At 34.8% G+C, this 18,586-nt stretch overlaps 1 protein-coding gene and 1 long non-coding RNA gene across 3 annotated transcripts; both read left to right on the top strand.

Moving 5' to 3' along the window:
- Window positions 1-3,551: 3,551 nt before the first annotated feature.
- On the top strand, window positions 3,552-12,525 carry LOC125817247 (DEAD-box ATP-dependent RNA helicase 1-like). Of its 2 annotated transcripts, none has more exons than XM_049496792.1 (10): window positions 3,552-3,617; window positions 3,921-4,076; window positions 6,033-6,267; window positions 6,750-7,004; window positions 7,880-8,034; window positions 8,681-8,858; window positions 10,256-10,443; window positions 11,193-11,397; window positions 12,032-12,137; window positions 12,370-12,525. In XM_049496792.1, the coding sequence occupies exons 2-10, from the start codon at window positions 3,949-3,951 to the stop codon at window positions 12,459-12,461; spliced, it is 1,542 nt and encodes a 513-aa protein (XP_049352749.1). In that variant the 5' UTR covers window positions 3,552-3,617; window positions 3,921-3,948; the 3' UTR covers window positions 12,462-12,525. The 2 variants fall into 2 exon arrangements, with proteins under 2 accessions (XP_049352749.1, XP_049352750.1); XM_049496793.1 differs by having other exon boundaries at window positions 3,571-3,617; window positions 3,928-4,076.
- A 71-nt stretch (window positions 12,526-12,596) lies between these two features.
- LOC125817255 (uncharacterized) lies at window positions 12,597-17,529 on the top strand. The gene is made up of 2 exons (XR_007442283.1): window positions 12,597-12,699; window positions 17,325-17,529. It is a non-coding gene; the product is annotated as an uncharacterized LOC125817255 (long non-coding RNA).
- Window positions 17,530-18,586: the final 1,057 nt, after the last annotated feature.

Below are 18,586 nucleotides of genomic sequence, written 5' to 3'. Positions count from 1 at the left end.
TGTTAATGAAGAAAAGTGAAATCTATGATAAACAAGAAACTAATGAAAAGGGGGGGGGGGGGGGGGTTTGAATTTTGGGAATTTGGTAAGCTGAAAAATGTAACAATTGAATGAAACTATGTGAATAAGCACTTTGCATTGGTTTCTACAACTTTTTTCCAACTAATTCTGTCACATGCATTCATTGTTAAGAAAGGGGTATTTATTAGGGTGTCCGGTTTATGTATTATCGGTTCAATTTTTTATTTTTAAATACGCTAAATCAATAACAAATTATTTATCGATTTTTTATTATTAACGGTTTGATTTTTGGTTTATCCAATAAGAAAATATTCATAAAATAAATATATGATTTCTCACTTCTCTAACAATTTGGTGCGATATAGTGAGACAAGCAAATCAGTTGTAAATGCTTTGACATAGACATATAGTGAAATATAATGAGAAATTGCATTAAGAGTAGATGTAGTTCGAAGGCTACAATTACTGTTACAACTAAAACATAATATGGAATATCTTATGTGAAGTAGAAGTATTGTGACATATGAAGTGTGTAGACCGTAGATAGTGTTTAGTTATGTTAAATTATTAATATTTAATATTTATAAAGGGTATAGTAGTAAATTACTATCGTTTACGGGATTTTGCTAGATTCTACATAAGTTTTGCAAAAAAAATGGTCAAACAACATTCCAACTTCAAAAAACTTCTATAGTTGAAACTAGACAAAGATACAAGTAAGGCAGATTTTAAAGAAAAGATTAATTAAAAAAAAGTGATAATAGCAAAAATATTTATGATCGAACAATTATAATTCTAACAAAGTTAAGATAATAAAATTTAAGGATAGCAATAACACTAATCATTATGATTATGCATAGCTATGATAAACAGATACTTTGTAGTTTGCACATCAAAAAGATGTCTACAATTCTCAGTACGTAGATTTTATCCCTATCTCGTGGAGGTAAAGAGGTTGTCTCTGAAAGGCCCTCGACTCAAATGCAACAACTTTATACAAAACGTAAAAGCAGCATAGCAGCTAGTACTTATTATGTTTCTTCTTCGTTTTCATTTCTTTTTGTTTCTCCCTCTTACTCCCATTGCATTCAAAGCGTCTATAACATCCTTCATCGTTGGCCTTTTATCTGAATCAAAATACGTGCAGAGGATCACCAGAAATGTTAAATCAAATGCAGTTGGATGATCAACTTCTTTGAAGCATTCGTGAACCAAATATTTTTTACCACGTTTAGTCGCATTTGCAATTAATGTTTTCACATAAACAAAACCATTAAGAAAACTAAACTTCCTTTTGGCCATCAGCTCCAGCAGTAGAATACTAAAAAAAATAAACATCAGATTTCATGGTCCTTTCACCTGTGTATAAAAATAGATAAGAAACAGAACTATATAGGAGCAAAAAAAAGCAAATAAATACGAGGATCATGGCAGAGCTAGCTTCTGAGCTGAGGACTTAGTGCACACTAAGAGCATTATAAGTCATTGGCTCCTTTGGAGTTTACAATCGTATAATTGCTAACACATAAGAGCTATCTCTATTTTCCACAATTCACTAAGAATATCGACCTTAGCAAGGGAAAAATCGACTTCTCAAATTGTGCTACATGTGTGGTAAAGAAGTTGAGGCAGTCAGTCATTTATTCGTAAACTGTAGGATCACAGACAAGAAAAAAAGGGACAGGAATACCAAATTTTTTCGGTGAGTAGCAAACTCTCAAAGAAGAAGTGAACACGCTGATGGAGTGTATGCAAATCCTAACAGATGATAGGATGAGATCGAGTTGTTAACAGATGAAAGAGCAAATTAAGGTTGTTTTTGTAGTATTCCATTCGATTTTCTACAGTTACATTAAGTAGAAGTAGACGATATCACTTAGGTTGGCCCTTTCTACCTTCTTGAAGTAGGGGTAAGGTCTGCGTAAACTCTACCTTACCTAGACCCCACTTGTGGGATTATAATACTAAGTATGTTGTTATTGTTGTAATTTCTCAACTAAATGTAGTGTTCTATTCTTATATTTCTGGATGGATACATGTATACGGTCGATGAAATCTAATGTTTATATATTTGACATTCTACTGCTAAAGCTGATAGCCAAAACTGATTTACTTTGTTTTAAGAAATTCAAAATATTTTAATTAATAACATTTAAAACTTATACTATTAGAATTATTATTTTTGGTAACTAAACACATTTTATTATCAAAGTGGCAATGTACAACTCAGAAAAGGAAATAACAACCAGCCTTATTCCAACTCCACAGACAGACCTAGTAAATCACTATGCATAATCTCCCTATCTCCTAACCACAATTTGCTGAACTGGATAATAATTCAGCTAATTCAAACACCTAGCTAGTTTCCCATGCATGCTTGCTTGAACATAAACCTCTTGAATAATCTTTCTCACAATAATATCCTCGCAGCGACATGTATTTTGAAAACTCTATGATTTTCTTCCATCCACAACTCATAAACAGTGGCAGCATTGCCTTTGCCATTACACATAATTTCATATCACTGTATTTCTCCAGCACAGTTCATAGCTTGTCTATTAATTGCTTGTCAATGCTCTTCTCCACACGTAGGAAGCTACAAATCACTCAAAAAATAAGTGTTCTATATTTTCCGATTCAATATCATAGAGAGGACATAAAAGACATACTTGCATTCCTCATTTTAGCATCCTATTAGTATATAGCCTACCATGAATAGTCATGTATAAGATGAACAACCACTTTGATAAGTCTAGATTGTTGCACATTAATCTCCTCCAAGGCACAATAAGCTGGACACCTATCAATTTTTGGTACATCAATTTGATTGAAAACGTGTAAATCTATAACAATTCAGTTTCAATCATACCTACCTCCTCAATGTATTTTTTGCGCCTTCAATATCCTATCCAATATGCTTGATAAAAATATTTACATACATTATTTTTTTAATACTATATTTTATCACAAATAATTAATTTTTCTATATAAAAAAGGGAAAAAGGACAAATATACCCCTGAAATATCGTAAATGGTATGCAGGTACTCTCCTTCATACTTTTGGGACATTGGTGCCCCTGCCATCCAAAAACTAGAACATATGTACCCTTTATACTAACGGACATACACGTGTCATAATCTTATCCATCGACCCGACATTTATTAAATATCGGATCGACGGATAAGATTGTGCTATGTATCCCTATTTAGTCTTCCGTTAGAGTGAAAGGCATATATGCTCTAGCTTTTTTACTACAAGGGCACCAATATAACAAAAATATGACGGAAGGTATCTGCATACCATTTACGATAATTCGGTTATATTTGTCCTTTTTCCCTATAAAAAATATAATAATTTGGGTCCTCTTTTTTGGAGGCCTAAAGCATATACCTTATTTTGCATAACATAGAGCCGCCCTCCCCAACAGAACGCGCCGCTGTAAAGCAGCCATTAACGGCGAACAGAGGTTTTGTCCCCGGTGAACCAATGAAGGCTTCAAGCTCCGACACGAACCAACCAGCAAGCTCGAAGCTCGCGCAACCGATAACAACCAAATTTCACCAGTGAACCAGCGACACCAACTCCGGCAAAACAGGTAATCTTCTATATATATATATATCTTTGTTTATTCTCTGCATTTCATATCTGGCTGGAGGAGTTTAAACTCCGGCCATCATTATTGTTATTTTATGTTTTTTTAGTTACTGATATAATTTTCCGATAAAGTTAAACTTCTCTGACCAGCTATGTTGAGTTTTTGCCTCTAACATTATTTTATTTCGGGTGTTCAAACTGCCATAAGCTTTTCCTGTTACTTGTTGCTTTTTATGGGATTTGGGTGTTTTTTTTGTTGTTGTTAGAGGTTAATTTGGGCGTTTTTGGTTGGATTTTCCTCAAGTTTTCAGCTGAAAAAAGTGAGCTTGACAATGGAAGAAGATAAGGGGTTGAAGAAAGAGAAGAAAAACATCCCTGTATTGCCATGGATGAGAAACCCAGTTGATATTACTACCTTTGATCAATGCTCTGTAGATCTTTTGCCTTTTATTGATCCCAGGTACTCTTTCAGCATTACTCCCTTCAACCCCAAAAATCAACATGATGTTCCGAGTATCGTAGGTTCTCCATTTCAATTTGTTTATGTGGTTTTGACTTGACACGAACTTTAAGAAACTAAAAAAAAAAAGACAAATTTTGTGGTCAATACTTTGAATGTACCAAATGCTCATTAATCTCGTGGTCTTAAACATGACTTGTAGAAAGTTAGAATTAAAGAGTTGACAAATAATTAAAATATGGTATGCTACAAGTGAATATTTGCTCCAAGAAATAATCCGAATTTTAGGATGACAAACCCTTTTAATACAGTTCATGAAGGCTATTGAAGTGCTAATTCCTGGAAATTTGGAGGTGTTAACAACAAAGAAATTGTTGGAGTTATCTTATCAATTCTATCTAGTTCCAATAGGCTTGATGTTGGAAATATACATTCTTTTTTAAATGGATTAAAAAAGGAGATTAAGAAGTTGAAATGGAGTACATCTTTAGAAACTGCATAAAGGTTCTATCTTTTAAAAATATTAGTAACTCGTTCAAACAGTTATATGAATGTTGGCAAAAGTGATCAGAAGATTTAAGATAATTTGGAGGGATCATTTGTGAAGAACTCCATTCTATCTCTCCCTCGTTACGAACAAAAAAGTGGAATGAAATCCCAGTTATACACTCCCTTCGTTCTACGAACTCTTGTTGATTTTGAACGAATACCTTTATGCATCATGTGGAACATATGGCAAGACATCAATAGGAGATTTATTGTTGATAAAAAGCGTCACATTTCTATTATTATTAAGAATAGATGGTTAGGAAGCTTATACTTTTGGTGTAGGAGTAGTTTGATTTAAATATCCCAGAATTTAGAGATGTTCAAGTTTCTACAAGTTTCTGTAGCTCCTGAAGCTTTTTTGGACTTGGTTAGCTCCTTAATTTTAGATTAGCCTTTTGTAATAGAGCTAACAATGTCTTTTACTTTTCTATGCTCTGTAAATTTTGCATTTTCTTGATAGATGATGTTTTGAGTTTCTGGGAATGTAGTTTTTGTGTGGTTTTCTTGTAATTTTTCAAACCCTGCCTCGGAAGCTTGGTATTTAAGTGGAGAACTATAGAAAAGTGCTACTGCCCTCGTGGTTTCTTGGTTATCATCCTTCTGTCTTACAATCTATATGACATTCTTTTTGTTTTGGGATGTGGCAAAATCTTTTGGTTCCGTTTTATTAATAATGTTACTTTCTATAGCCTTTTACCAGGTTCAAGTATTCAAATTATTTAACTAATCAAATACTAAATTCTGATGGTATATTGTATGTTCTATTTATCAAACTAACTTTTCAACTTAAAGTACTACTTGTATCCTATACAACATAAACTAACAAGTTAAACTCCATGCACCAAAATGGTGTCCCATAATATGGGAAGGATGGAATACAAACGGGTTGAGAAAATTGTGTTGAAAGTATTTTTATTAATGGCATCATTTAGAATACGATCACTGAGATCTAATACTATCTTACAGCTGAAGAACTATATGACCTGGTGTGGGACACATTTTCCGATTGTTTTGTTTCCGTCTTGTTATTATATTTTTACAGACAGATATGAATGTTGCTCATCCATATTCTTCAATCGTTTGTATTGTCTGCTGGTTCCCAATCGATAGCATGGCCAGTTGGCAAACCCCATCTCAAAAGAAAAAAGTTCTCCATTCCTCCAGGATAAGGAATGAGCAAAATGGAAATTATTGTTAATGATCACCTCTCAGTTTCGACAATTAATATTTCATTTCTTATCCGAAATTTCCTCAGTTTATTACTTTGCTTTACTGTTTATAACAAAATTCCTATGATTGCAGTTGAAACATTGTTACACTTATACCTTATGCTTTCTTGACACTTCATACTGGATCTTGTACACTTCCACTCTAACTTACTCTTACCCATACATGTTTCTTCACTAGGTTAGTGGTGGCTTTGAAGAATATGAGCATCACTTCACTCTTTCCCGTGCAACTTGCTGTCTGGCAAGAGACCATTGGACCTGGCTCTTTTGAACGAGACCTTTGTATAAATTCACCTACAGGGAGCGGGAAAACTATTGCTTATGCCTTACCAATTGTTCAGATGCTGTCTACACGTGCTGTTAAATGTCTTCGTGCACTAGTGGTCTTGCCTACTAGAGACCTTGCATTGCAGGTTATTCACCGTAGTTTTTTAGTTTTAGTTTTGGAAAATGCTCAGTGCATAATTACACAAATTCTCAGTTACCTGTAAATCTTTGGATCAACTGTCTTTCCAACTTTGCCTCCTCCTTGGCCTTTTCTTTTTTTGATGGGCAAGTCAATGATCATCCTAGGTTTTCGTCGCCTTTAAAACTATGACTTCATGCTGCCTATCACAAAAGAAAAAAACACTACAAGTTCATACTTTGGCTGAGTTCTTTTACTTGCAATCTAATAATTGGTGGAATTTTGTCGTAGTGACTCAGAGGCTTTTTGTAAGAATACCTCCAACTTCTAAGTGGGTTCTTCACACCAGTGACATATCTACATTTGCATTTGCACATGCAATTATTTATTTATTTATTAAGGCCTCTCTATTTGCACTTTCACATGCAAAGATAGATAACTAGCTTCTCAGAGGAAGATTATGTTTTAACCATTTGTTTCCGTTCGCAGGTCAAAGAGGTCTTCTCTGCTCTTGCACCTGCAGTAGGTCTGTCTGTCGGCTTGGCAGTAGGTCAGTCATCAATTTCAGATGAAATCTCCGAGCTCATCAAGAAACCCAATGTTGAGTATGGCATATGTTATGATCCTGAAGAATTCTCATACGAGTTACAAAGTGCAGTAGACATATTAGTGGCAACTCCTGGAAGACTGATGGACCACATCAATAACACTGATGGTTTTACGCTTGAGCATCTATCTTATCTTGTAAGCTGCATATATTTAGTTGCTTAGAATTTCTTAGTATGTATATTTACATTAGTCCCCCATTCTTCTCTTCTTTGTTGCGATTAATATCATGGCATAAAGCATTTCTGTCTGAGAATATCTTGATCATCTTAAGAAGTTAAGTGTCCCAGCTGACTTTTTGCTTTTCCTTAGGGTCTGCATTCTGTTATCTCATTAGTCTATAAGGTCACTAGGAAAACAAAGTGCAGGGAAGTACCGTTTGATAATTTGAAAGAAGTTTGTTAGAAGTAGGGTGATACCGAGGTAAATCAAACAGACAACTATAGTGCATGTTTTGGCAGTAAATGTGCTGGCTATTTGTCTTTATGTTAATAGATTTCTACTGTCTTTCCACCATCTTCATTTATATCAATGCATTGATCAATCATTAATAACTGTACATGAAAGAAATAGTAGAGCTTTTGAAGCAAAAGAGCTGAGTTTTTCATCTAAGGAATAGCTTCCTGTTTAATGTATTTTTGGTGCATCCGTGATGTTTCTATTTGCATAGAGCGTGGGTGTCTTTTGTAGAGAATCACATCCTTCTGTAATTACCCTACTTTTTGTATGTGGGAGCTTTCCCATTATCAATAAAATTATATTTACTTGATTAAATTATCAATATATGTTTGGTATTTTATTCACTTCAATGCCTCTTTCCTATTTGAAAAGGAAAACTTGGAATGCTACTATGCTAATAACTCAGACAATTAAGATTTGTTTCAATTTAATCATTAACCTTCAAAGTGGTAGTTGTAGGTCTTCTGAGTGTGAGGTACATATTATGATATTGCTCGTTTTTTCTTCATTATACTTTGTTGAAACCATTTGACTTACATTTTGGTATCATGTAGGTTGTTGATGAAACAGATAGGTTATTAAGGGAAGCTTATCAGTCCTGGCTTCCTACCGTCATTCAGTTGACCAGCTCTTCTGTTGATGGGAACTTCCCTTCTGCTGCTGATCTTCTTCCTTGCACTTATGGTTCATTGAAGACAATCAGAAGAATGTATGTTGTTATGCCTATCCCCTATTCCTTATGAATTGCTTATATGTGGAATCCTCTTTAGATGCACATCTTTCTCTCAGTCGTAATCTGACATTTTTCTAATCAAGAAGTAATTGTCTGATTATTCAAGTCTGGTTTGATTCTTTCTTTGACTGTCATATCTTTTTCAATGTTGAGTTGTTTACTCTTTTGATCATGAAAATGTATCTATCCTTGCACCTAAGTGTGTGACCTAGTGGTTGATGAAGTAGGTGGAGAACCATGAGGTCTCAAATTCAAATTCCAGCAGAGGTTAAAAAAATAAAATCTAGGTGATTTCTTCCAATCTACTCTAACTTTGATGGACAAAATTACTCGATACGTGTGGTGACGGGAGGTAGTAACCTAGCAGGTACCTGGTGGAAAGTCGATATGCACACAAGCTGGCCCAGACACCACTGTCATCCAAAAAGAAATGCACAACGTATTATTTTGTTAGTGGATCCAACTTTGTTGGAAGGCTTACCTTTAATCAATTGATGGTTCATTGAGTTTGCTCCTTAGGATCGAATAGGTTTAAGTGCACATAGGCATTTCACTGTCTTGTTTTCTTTTTGTCCATTTCACGTGTGGGATTTTCTTAAGCATTGCTTTAAAACTAATGCAGGGGCACTGAAAGAGGGTTCAAGGGAAAAGCCTATCCAAGGCTGGCAAAGATGGTTTTATCAGCCACACTAACACAAGACCCAAGTAAACTTGCTCAGCTTGATTTGCATCATCCTCTTCTTTTGACGACTGGAGAAAGACGTTACAAGCTTCCTGAAGAACTCAAATCATTTAAAGTGGTGGGTCTATGCTACTTGAATGAAATATGGTCTATTTATATATTATCTTCTTTTTCCTGATATGCCTGAAAATGTGTTTATAATTGCATATCATTTATCTTGATGATTGATCTTCTTATTCCAAAAATTATTGTTATTCCATAATATTTAGAAGTCATTGTTGCCTAACCTATCAAAAAGAAGGGAAAAAAGAATCAGTTTGTTGTCTCCAAGTCATAAGGAATTTCCTAATTTACCATAATGTTGTTGAGGAGAAACTTTGTTTTGTTTTCTGTAGATATGCTCATATAGCAGAAATTACTGCTTCAGTGTGGTCTAAATGTTTGTTAGCAGCACCTTACTTTATCTAAAAGCATTGGCTTAAACTGTGTTGTGCATCAACCTTGTGGATTGTCTTGAGACATGAGTGTCTCCCCTACATTGCTAAAGTCCAAACCACTGTTATTAGAAACCAGCACTTTGTTGCTGAAAGTGACTGTTGTTAGATTAGATCTTAGGCCTAACTCACACCCCAAAAGCTAGCTCAAAGAAAGGAGGATTGCCCAAGTCTTATAAGGAGTCCACCCATCTCATTAACCACCGATGTGGGACTTTTGTCATTCTTTAACACCCCACCTCACGCCCAGTGCTTAGCATCTGGTGCGTGGGCAATTTTGATTTTTGGGGGTCCCAACATCGGGTGAGACGGGTCCTGCTCTAATACCATGTTAAATTAGGTCTTGGGCCTAACTCACACCTCAAAAGCTAGCTCAAAGGAAGGAGGATTGCCCAAGTCTTATAAGGAGTCCACCTATCTCATTAACAACTAACAACTGTGCGATGCAAAGTGAGGATTTGTCTAAAAACCATCACTTCATTGCTTAAAGGGACAAAGTGATGCTGAAGGTTTATCTAAAAACCGAAGCAACAGAGCAATGCGAAGTGAAGGTTATTGCCTCATGAGGAAGCAGTGTTCTTCAGAAAGTAATTTATATAGTGTGAAGCAGTCGATTATTCAACAGACTTTGAAAGATGAAAAAGAAACCAACCATTATTTTTTCCTCCTCTTTTTTGCCCAGTTCAAAATAAAATGTGGGGTGGGGTGGGGGGAATAGGGATTTTTGCTATTTGAGTATTAGGACTCCTCTCCAAATTACATTTTAATGATGTTTTGTTTGACCTGTTGAATAAATACTTTCATTGTTGAATTCTGGATGCTGAAGTTTGCAATTCGGTGTTATAAGTACTAAATTTATACTGGGTAATTTTTGTGCTTTCAATGCATTGTGTGCTTCAATTTGAAAAGTTTGCACCTGACTTCTCACTTTTCCCTCCCATTGGATTTGTGCTATTTTGTGCCACACTGTTCCTCACAGGCAGATGATTGATATCAGTGATTTTACCTTCCTTTTGTGTAGCTATGTCAATCGAAGCTTAAGCCACTTTATCTAGTTTCCCTTCTTCAAAGCCTGCAAGGGGAGAAATCAATTGTTTTCACGTCATCCGTGGAGTCCACTCATAGATTATGCACCTTGCTCAAGTTTTTCGACAATTTGCAAATTGAGTTCAAGGAGTATTCTCGTCTTCAACGGCAATCTGTAAGAAGGTACTTAGATACATTCGCTTAACAACTTGAGTTTAGCCCTGAGCTGTTACATTATGTAATTTGCTAGAGAAGTTTGCAGTCAACTGTATTATGATGTTTTGCATGAGCCCACATTTTACTGAAGCTATCTGAATGTAGTCATGCGTGGAGCCATCTAGGTTGCCAAAAAGCTGTAATGTACTACTATACTGTTAAAAAATCTGTTTTGTTTAGTTGGTTTCCAAAGTGCTATATTAGAAGTACACAAATATCTGGGGTTCGGATAAAAAGGATAGTTTCCAGTGTTCCAAAATTATGTATCAGAGACAATTTTTCTGATCAACAAATGCATCAGAGAATCTTTTCTGGCCATATGGACTGTCTGCATCTCACTGGAAATCTGTCTACCTAATCCAAGTGACCGCTGAAGGCTGTTAACCTTTATAGGTTTTTGGCTTTATCAAAAAAAACAACCTTTATAGGTTTCTGGAGAAGAAAGGGCATGATTGGTATTGTTCTGTCTTGATTGCCATCTTATTTAGTTTACTCGAGCTTTAGACTTGCAAGTTGGATTAATGGAAAAGTTAAAAAAAGAAAACGAAGTACAGAAAAATTAAATATAATTGGTAGTCATATTTATACTTGACGTTGTTGAAAGGTGATGTTACGTTTATTTGGGAAACGTTTTGTGGTGAACCACCTGTGTGATTGGTCTTGCATATTTAAGTCTACCATCTTGCAACTTAATATCCTGAACTTTTGCCTTACAGCAAGACGTTGAGGGCTTTCCGGTCAGGGCAAGTGCAAGTGCTTATTTCCTCTGATGCTATGACTCGTGGAATGGATGTTGAAGGAGTGAGAAATGTCATAAACTATGATATGCCTGCATATATAAAAACATTTATTCATCGGGCAGGCAGAACTGCAAGAGCGGGCCTAAGTGGATGTTGCTTTACGTTAATGCATAAAGATGAGGTACGTCTTTTTAAATGACGGGGAGCAAATGTTTTAAAGATTCCAACTTTAAATGATCTATTTTTCGTATTGAGACATTAAGTTCTGGCCCCTAAGGAAGCTAAAATTTTGTAAATTACCTGATGTAGTAAATCTGACTATAGCATGCTATTAACATAATAAGTACCTTTTTCTTTGGGGTACTTCATTAAATTAAGTTTTGCTCTAACAGTAGAGTAATGACTACTTGAGCTGATTGGTTAAAAAAATTGACTATTTGAACTGGTTCACTGCCATCACATGGTCACAAAATTGGGAAAAAAAAAGGTCAGATCTTGTCGCTCATAAGCTGCCATAAAAGCTAAACACTTCTCCACTCTGAATGTGCTTGTATTCATATTGTTATCCTAACTGTCACAGCACTTGGAGTGTTCAATGTTTTAGGATACTTTGTATGATGTACGAACATACTTGTAAAAATAAATGATCTAATCTCAGACTATTAACTGTGCATACCACCAAGTTTCTCAACCCTTTCGCGATATACTTTTTCAATGGAGGAGTTCGGCTTGGAACTTTGAAGCACTAAAATTTCTTTTGCTTTTGCAGCAAATTCTTGTTTAAATATGAAATTTTCCAATGCTAATTTTTGCAGATCAAGCGCTTCAAGAAGATGTTACAAAAAGCTGACTGTAACTCTTGCCCTACCTATTCTGCTTCTTCTGAAGTGATAGAGTCACTTCGCTCTGTGTACACCTCAGGTAATTTCTTTTTCCATTTTCAACATGTTTGTAAGTACTTGGCAATCAAAGTGGAGCACTATATGTTGAAATTATGAAGAAACCAGCAGTAGTTCATTTACCTGATCTGATACTTAAACCTTGAGATCTCCTATTAGCCTTTTTTGGAGAAAAATAAAGTATTAGAACTATTTCTGCAATTATCTTCAGTTATTCTGTGTTTTTAATTGAACCTCTTTTCATTGTTTTCTAGCTTTGGAGAAACTTAGAGAGAATGTTGAATCAGAAAAGTTTAAGAAAAGCAAGATTAGGTTGAAATCTTCAAATGTGAGAAGGGAGAAGTGAAAAGCTGTCCATGGTGATAACTTCCATTTTCCTAGACAGTGTAGTACTCTGTTGCCAACCAGTTTATGATATCATGGTGAGTCGCTACATTTTGATATTATTGTGTTATTTTCATTTTTATATCATTATGTTTCTTGCTGCTTGCCTATAGATTGTTAGCATTGTTCTTGGTTCTCTAGTTGATGCCACACAAAAGAGTACAGAAGAAAGTGTTCCAATGTTGTTTCTCCTGACAGTGGTAATTCATGTTTTTTGTATTATTTTTTTTGCTCTTTTTCTATTGCAGCTATCTTCATCCATTCGATGCAAATATTAAGATAAGGTGGATATCATTCTGCCTTTTGTTTAAAAAGTTGCACTGTTTTTATAAAATTAATTAGAATTTGAAGGTCATATGATTCTAGCAGAACTGCTGGTATTCTATAAGCTGAAAAAGAGGATAAGGGAACTAGACTAGAAAAACTAGGAGTAAGGAGAAGTGGGGAGGGTCGGGTATATTGAAGTTGGAGGGTAAACTGACTCTCCAATTTAGCATATTGTCTCTTCTGGTATGGGAGAAAAGCACTAGTTAAGAACAAAGGGAAGAAATGATGTGTGACAACCAGTAGGCAAGTAAGTTCTTTTGATGTAAAATTGTTCAGTTGTTCATATAAAGTATGCATGTTTCTGCATTCGCGTGTTCTGGTCTAAATGCATGTTGTGGAATAGAATACTTTGTTTATTTATAAAAGAAACAAAAATACTGGCACCCAGGGTGTGACCTAGTGGTAAATGAAGTGGGAGGAGAACCTTGAAGTCTCAAGGTCAACTCCCAACCAAGACAAAAGATACTAGGTGATTTCTTCCCATCTACCTAAGTCTTGGTGGGCAGGGGTGCCCCGTAGGTTGGTGGGAGCAGCAGGCACCCAGTAGTATAATCAAGGTGCGCAGAAGTTGGCTTGGACAATGCCGTAAAAAAGAAACAAAGATACTGTGCATAGCAATTTCTTAACTGGACTGAAGTAACTTTGGGAAAATTTAAAGAAGTAGCGATAAGTATTCTGATAGTTCGATAGAGATATTTTCCTTTCTCACACGGTTACATTTAGTCAATATATCTGGCAATAAGAGTTTACAGTCCAATCTTCGCTGACTTTGTAACTAAGAGAAAATTTGCTGAAGGAAAACAGCAAGAAATCAGTAGATTGGTCAGGAAATTGAAAATTGAAAGTACTCTCAGCCAGCCTAAGTAGATACTTTAGCTGCCAAATGCAGAAAGAGACCTCTGAACTTCTTTGAGAAAAGATTTAGAATTTTTTGCATTTGAAGGTAAAGCAGAATAAGTTGAAGATGATGACAGCAAAGAACTCTTCAGAGAGAGTGCCTCACTTGTGCTAGCTTCTCTCTCCTCCTCTTTGATGGTTTCTAGCATTTTTGAGGCTCCGTGTCTCATGACATTTACAAACTGTGGTGGTGCTACCTCTGTAACAAACCTAGCAATACGAGCATTTGTCATCTTCTTAGTAGGTTTTGGTAGAGACTGCAGTTGAGAAAAAAGGTCCAAGATGCTTGCTAGAACTGTAGAAGTAGTGTTTAAGAAGAAGGTGGGTTGTATGAGTTAAAAACCACAGAAGGGGTGAAATTTATAGGGTTGTGGATTATATTATCCTTCTATGGTCTGGCTTAAATTGAACCAGTTGTCTTAATCGAGGTTTTAATTATTTTTTGCTGTTAGTGCCGTCACTTACTTTTAGTCTTAATTGAACAGATAAAGATGTTATCATCATAGTCATCCTCTTGATGAGATATCCTCATATGGAGCCACGGAATGCAATGTGTCTATGCATGAGTAGAAAAAGCAACACATCTTAAATATGCGGTATTTGTTGCCTTTGAAAGCTTCCAAATTTGAACTTTTCCTTATTGAGCTGTAACCTGCTGATTGAATGCCACATGCCCTTTCTGCATTTAGTGATTCACAGCATATGAAAAATTATTGTGATTTCGTTCTGTGCATGTAACAAAGGGTTGCACTAGAGACGAGACACATTTTTATCTTTCTAGAATTGCAGTTGGTAACTTGATTAGCATCACTTAATCCCTCTATGTGGGTTATATACTAAAGACTTGTTCATTATGAAATCTATTTTTCAGATACTTACTTATCACCATTCTAACATATATTTCAGATACTTACTTATCACCATTCTAACATATATTTCAGAAACTTACTTATCACCATTCTAACATAATGTCAACATCCATGCCTTAACTTGTTTGTGTGAAGAACCTTTAGTTAATGGCATTTGAACCTTAATAATATAGTTCAACTCGTGCTGCTCTGCCTTTTACTATGGTGAGGCAGGTCCCACTTTCACCATTATTTTGCCCCATCTCTCTCCTGTAATTGTCTTGTTTAATTTCTTGCTTACTTCTCCAGTCTTTCTGTTGGTTTGTAGAATTATAGCCTCTGTATATCCTTCTATTCTTCTTTTACTTCTTCATTTCTTCTCCTTTACAAACCTACTTTCAAAGTTCAATTTAACTATTTGTTGGTGTTCTGGTTTTAGAGATGTACATTACATTTTTCTAGAGTCTTCTCAATGTCATGGCTTTTGAAGAGGGGTGTGGAATCACTTAAGAGTTTAAATCAGCCTTTTCATGATATTCTTAAACAAAATCCCGGGACTTCTGGCTTTTCATTCTTTTCGACAAATGATAAATAATTATACGAATATCAATTTTGTTGGGAAAAATTCTCAAATTTGTGGTAAACAAGGAAAATAATCTGATTATCGCTGTTGCTGCTAGTTTTGGAGGAGAAGGCTTTGTGATTCTGTTAACTGTGTTCTTTCAGTAGATAGGTGATGATGAAAGGTTAGAACAAGAGGAAAATGTGCTAAGAATGGTAGTTGGATCCACTAGTAGTGTCTAGTACAGATTAATAATGAGGATATGTAAAATTTAAACGTTGTTTGATCTGACCTTAAATGAAACAAGACGTGGACAGGTAGTAAATATAACAGAAAAGAAAATGTAACCCAGTATTACGTAAAGCTTTATAACGTCGCTAAAAGAAGAGACACTCACTGTCTTTGGAAAATTTTAGCCAAATGGTAAAACGTCACCGCAGAGTATGTTTATGCACGGTAATTTTCACAAATGTCATCAGCAGTCAGCTTTTTGTCAGTCAGAACTTGGAAATAAAATAATCCTTAAAACGTTTCTCCCACATGTCTTTAGTCTATTTATGAAATTATTTAAAATTTTGTGTTGTTTTTGTTAATTTTCTTTAATGATGTATTATTTAAATGAAAAATTTGAATGAGGAGGAGGAGGGTGAATTCCTGATAGCAAGGAAACAGAAATAGGAACAGGGGGAACGAGGGAACTTTTTATGGAAGGGAGAGTAAGCTTCAAAGGGGTAGACTTTGAGGGTAGAAGGGTGAGGGTGGGGTGGGAAGGAGAGATAAGGAAGCGGGGAAAAACTAAAAGTCCAAGTATACTAGACTCACAGAGGAAAACTGCGGGGAGGGGGAAAGTAAGGGAGGAGGTTTCTTGTGGTTTGGAGGAAAGCACCTTTTTAGAACTAGAAGGAATAAGTGCTGGGTGCATGATCAGTTAGTATTATATTCTAGGGAAGGGGGGAACAAGAAGGTTTTTCAATGTAAAGTTGCTCAATTGTTTGTTTTAGTATGAATGTTACTACATTCTCTCATTCTGCTGTAATTAGATGCATTTGAGTTCACTGTGCGATAGAATGTTATCGTATGCTTGTAAAGCCCTTCCTTAGTGCTTGTAAAGCCCTTCCTTAGTGCCTGTTTTGTAGAATAACATATATTAATTATGTATAAAAGAAACAGGATACAAGAAGTGCATAACAATTTCATTGCCATACTGAAGTAAATTTGGTAATATTTACAGAAAGTAGCAACAGAAATTTACTGATAATTCAAAGGAGGAATTTTCATCTTCCCATAGAGGTTACATACAGTCAATACTTATCTAGTCTCAGCAGGCTTGGACTCTGTCCAAAGCTTTGCGGACTTTCTTACTAAGAAAGAGAGAATTTGCTGAAGGAAAAAAACAAGGACTCAGTAGACTGGTCAAAAATTAAAAGCATTCTTAGCAAGCTAGAGTATATACTTTAGCTGCCAAATACAGAAAACGACCTCTGAACTTCTTTGAGAAAATATTTAGAACCTTTTACATTTGATGATGAAGCAGAATAAGCTGAAGACGATGAAGGTGAATAACTCTTCAGAGAAAGTGACTCGCTTGTGCTAGCTTCTTTCTCCTCCTCTTTGATGGTTTCTAGCATCTTTGAGGCTCGGTTTCTCATGACATTTACAAATTGTGGTGGTGCTACCTCTGTAACAAACCTAGCAATACGAGCATTTGCCATCTTCTTTTGTAAGTTTTCAAAGAGACTGCAGTTGAGTGGAAAGGTGCAAGATGCTTAGATAGAACTATAGAAGTAGTGTTTTGAGGATAAGGTGGATTGTATGCCTTACAAACACAAATGAGATGATATTTATAGGGGTTTTAATTAGATAATCCTTTATGATCTGGCTTAAAATGAACTCAATCGAAGTTTTAATCATTTTTAGCTGTTAGTGCAGCCACTTACTTTTAGTATTAATTGCACAGACAAAGATGTCTCTAATCGTGGTCATCTTATTGAAGAGATATCCTCCTAGATGGGACCGCAGAATGCAATGTGTCTATCCACGAGTAGAAAAAAACAGCATAACTTAAATATGCGGTTTTTGTTTCCATCAATATCTTCCAATATTCAACTTTACCTCATTGAGCTGCAACCTGCTGATTGAATGCCACATGCCCCTTTCTGCATTTCATATCTAAACTGGTTCTTTCGTGCAGATCTGGATGAATCGTGCAGTCGGTGGAGGGTCAAAAAGACTAATCCTGTTTGCGGGATTGTGAAAGCTGGACTTTCCATGAAGGTTCATTGCCAAAATATGAGTCTCTTACGCTACAATGTGAGAAAAATTCAAGTATATAAGCACCCAGGGGACGTCGATGGAGACGCATTTTATTTGGTTGGTATGAAAATATTGAATGGCTGGGATTCTTCATTGCTGGTGAAAATTGAAAAAACTGGAGATTCTCATCTTGAACTATGATTATAATGGCAATCGTTAACTTTAAAAATGACATACACCAGTTTTTGTTATTTGCTGGAGATCTTTCATACTTCAATTTTATTTATTTACTAGATATAGGACCCCGTGCCAGCACGGGGCCCAATATATATATATTTTTTATTTTCATTTATGTCATATTATGGAATTTGAGAAGTTATTGAAATTACTATATGATTTTTAAAATATTTTAAATTTTTAGCTATTGTGATTTGTAGTACTTTTTTTTAACATAATTTTGAAAATAATATTTATTACTCTGTTTGTTCTAATTTATGTGGAACACGCAGAATTTCAAATATTAACCCTTTTTTATGTCTCTTTAATATATTAAGTTGTTAATTATTGTATTTTTTAGTACATTTTGAACCTAATTTTTTAATAATATATGTTATTTGCCATGTCCCAATATATGTGGCATTAATTGATAGATTTGTTGGAGTCGAGAGATTTATTTTGTTAACTATTGTAATTTATAGTTTTTTTTCCGTCAATTTCAAACAGTATAAGTTGTTAATTGATAGAATACTTTTAATGTAATTTTTTTTTAAAAAAAATATGTGTGACTCTCCATGTCCCAATTTATGTGGCACATGTAAAGTTTTGACAATTAACCAAAATTTTAATACATTTAAAAAAATATTTTTAAGTCGCTAAATTTTAAGTAATTTAAATTGTTGTATTATTTATTACAATTTATAATGCTTTTAAAGTAGTTGAAATATTGTACTATTTATTATGATTTATAACACTTTTTTTTTAATTTATGTCATATTATGGAATTTGAGAATTTATTGAAATTTTTATATGATTTTAAAAATATTTTAAATTGTTAGTATTGTAATTTGTAGTACTTTTTTTTAGCATAATTTTGAAAATAATATTTATTACTCTCTTTGTTCTAATTTATGTGGCAGATGCAGAATTTCAAATATTAACCCTTTTTTATATGTCTCTTTAATATATTAAGTTGGAAATTAT

This window comes from Solanum verrucosum, unplaced genomic scaffold (assembly GCF_900185275.1).
Source record: "Solanum verrucosum unplaced genomic scaffold, falcon-dt-bn FXZP01000259.1, whole genome shotgun sequence".
Lineage (NCBI taxonomy): Eukaryota > Viridiplantae > Streptophyta > Magnoliopsida > Solanales > Solanaceae > Solanum > Solanum verrucosum.
The sequence above is the reverse complement of the archived record's forward strand: the minus strand, read 5'-3'. Positions and strand labels throughout refer to the sequence as shown.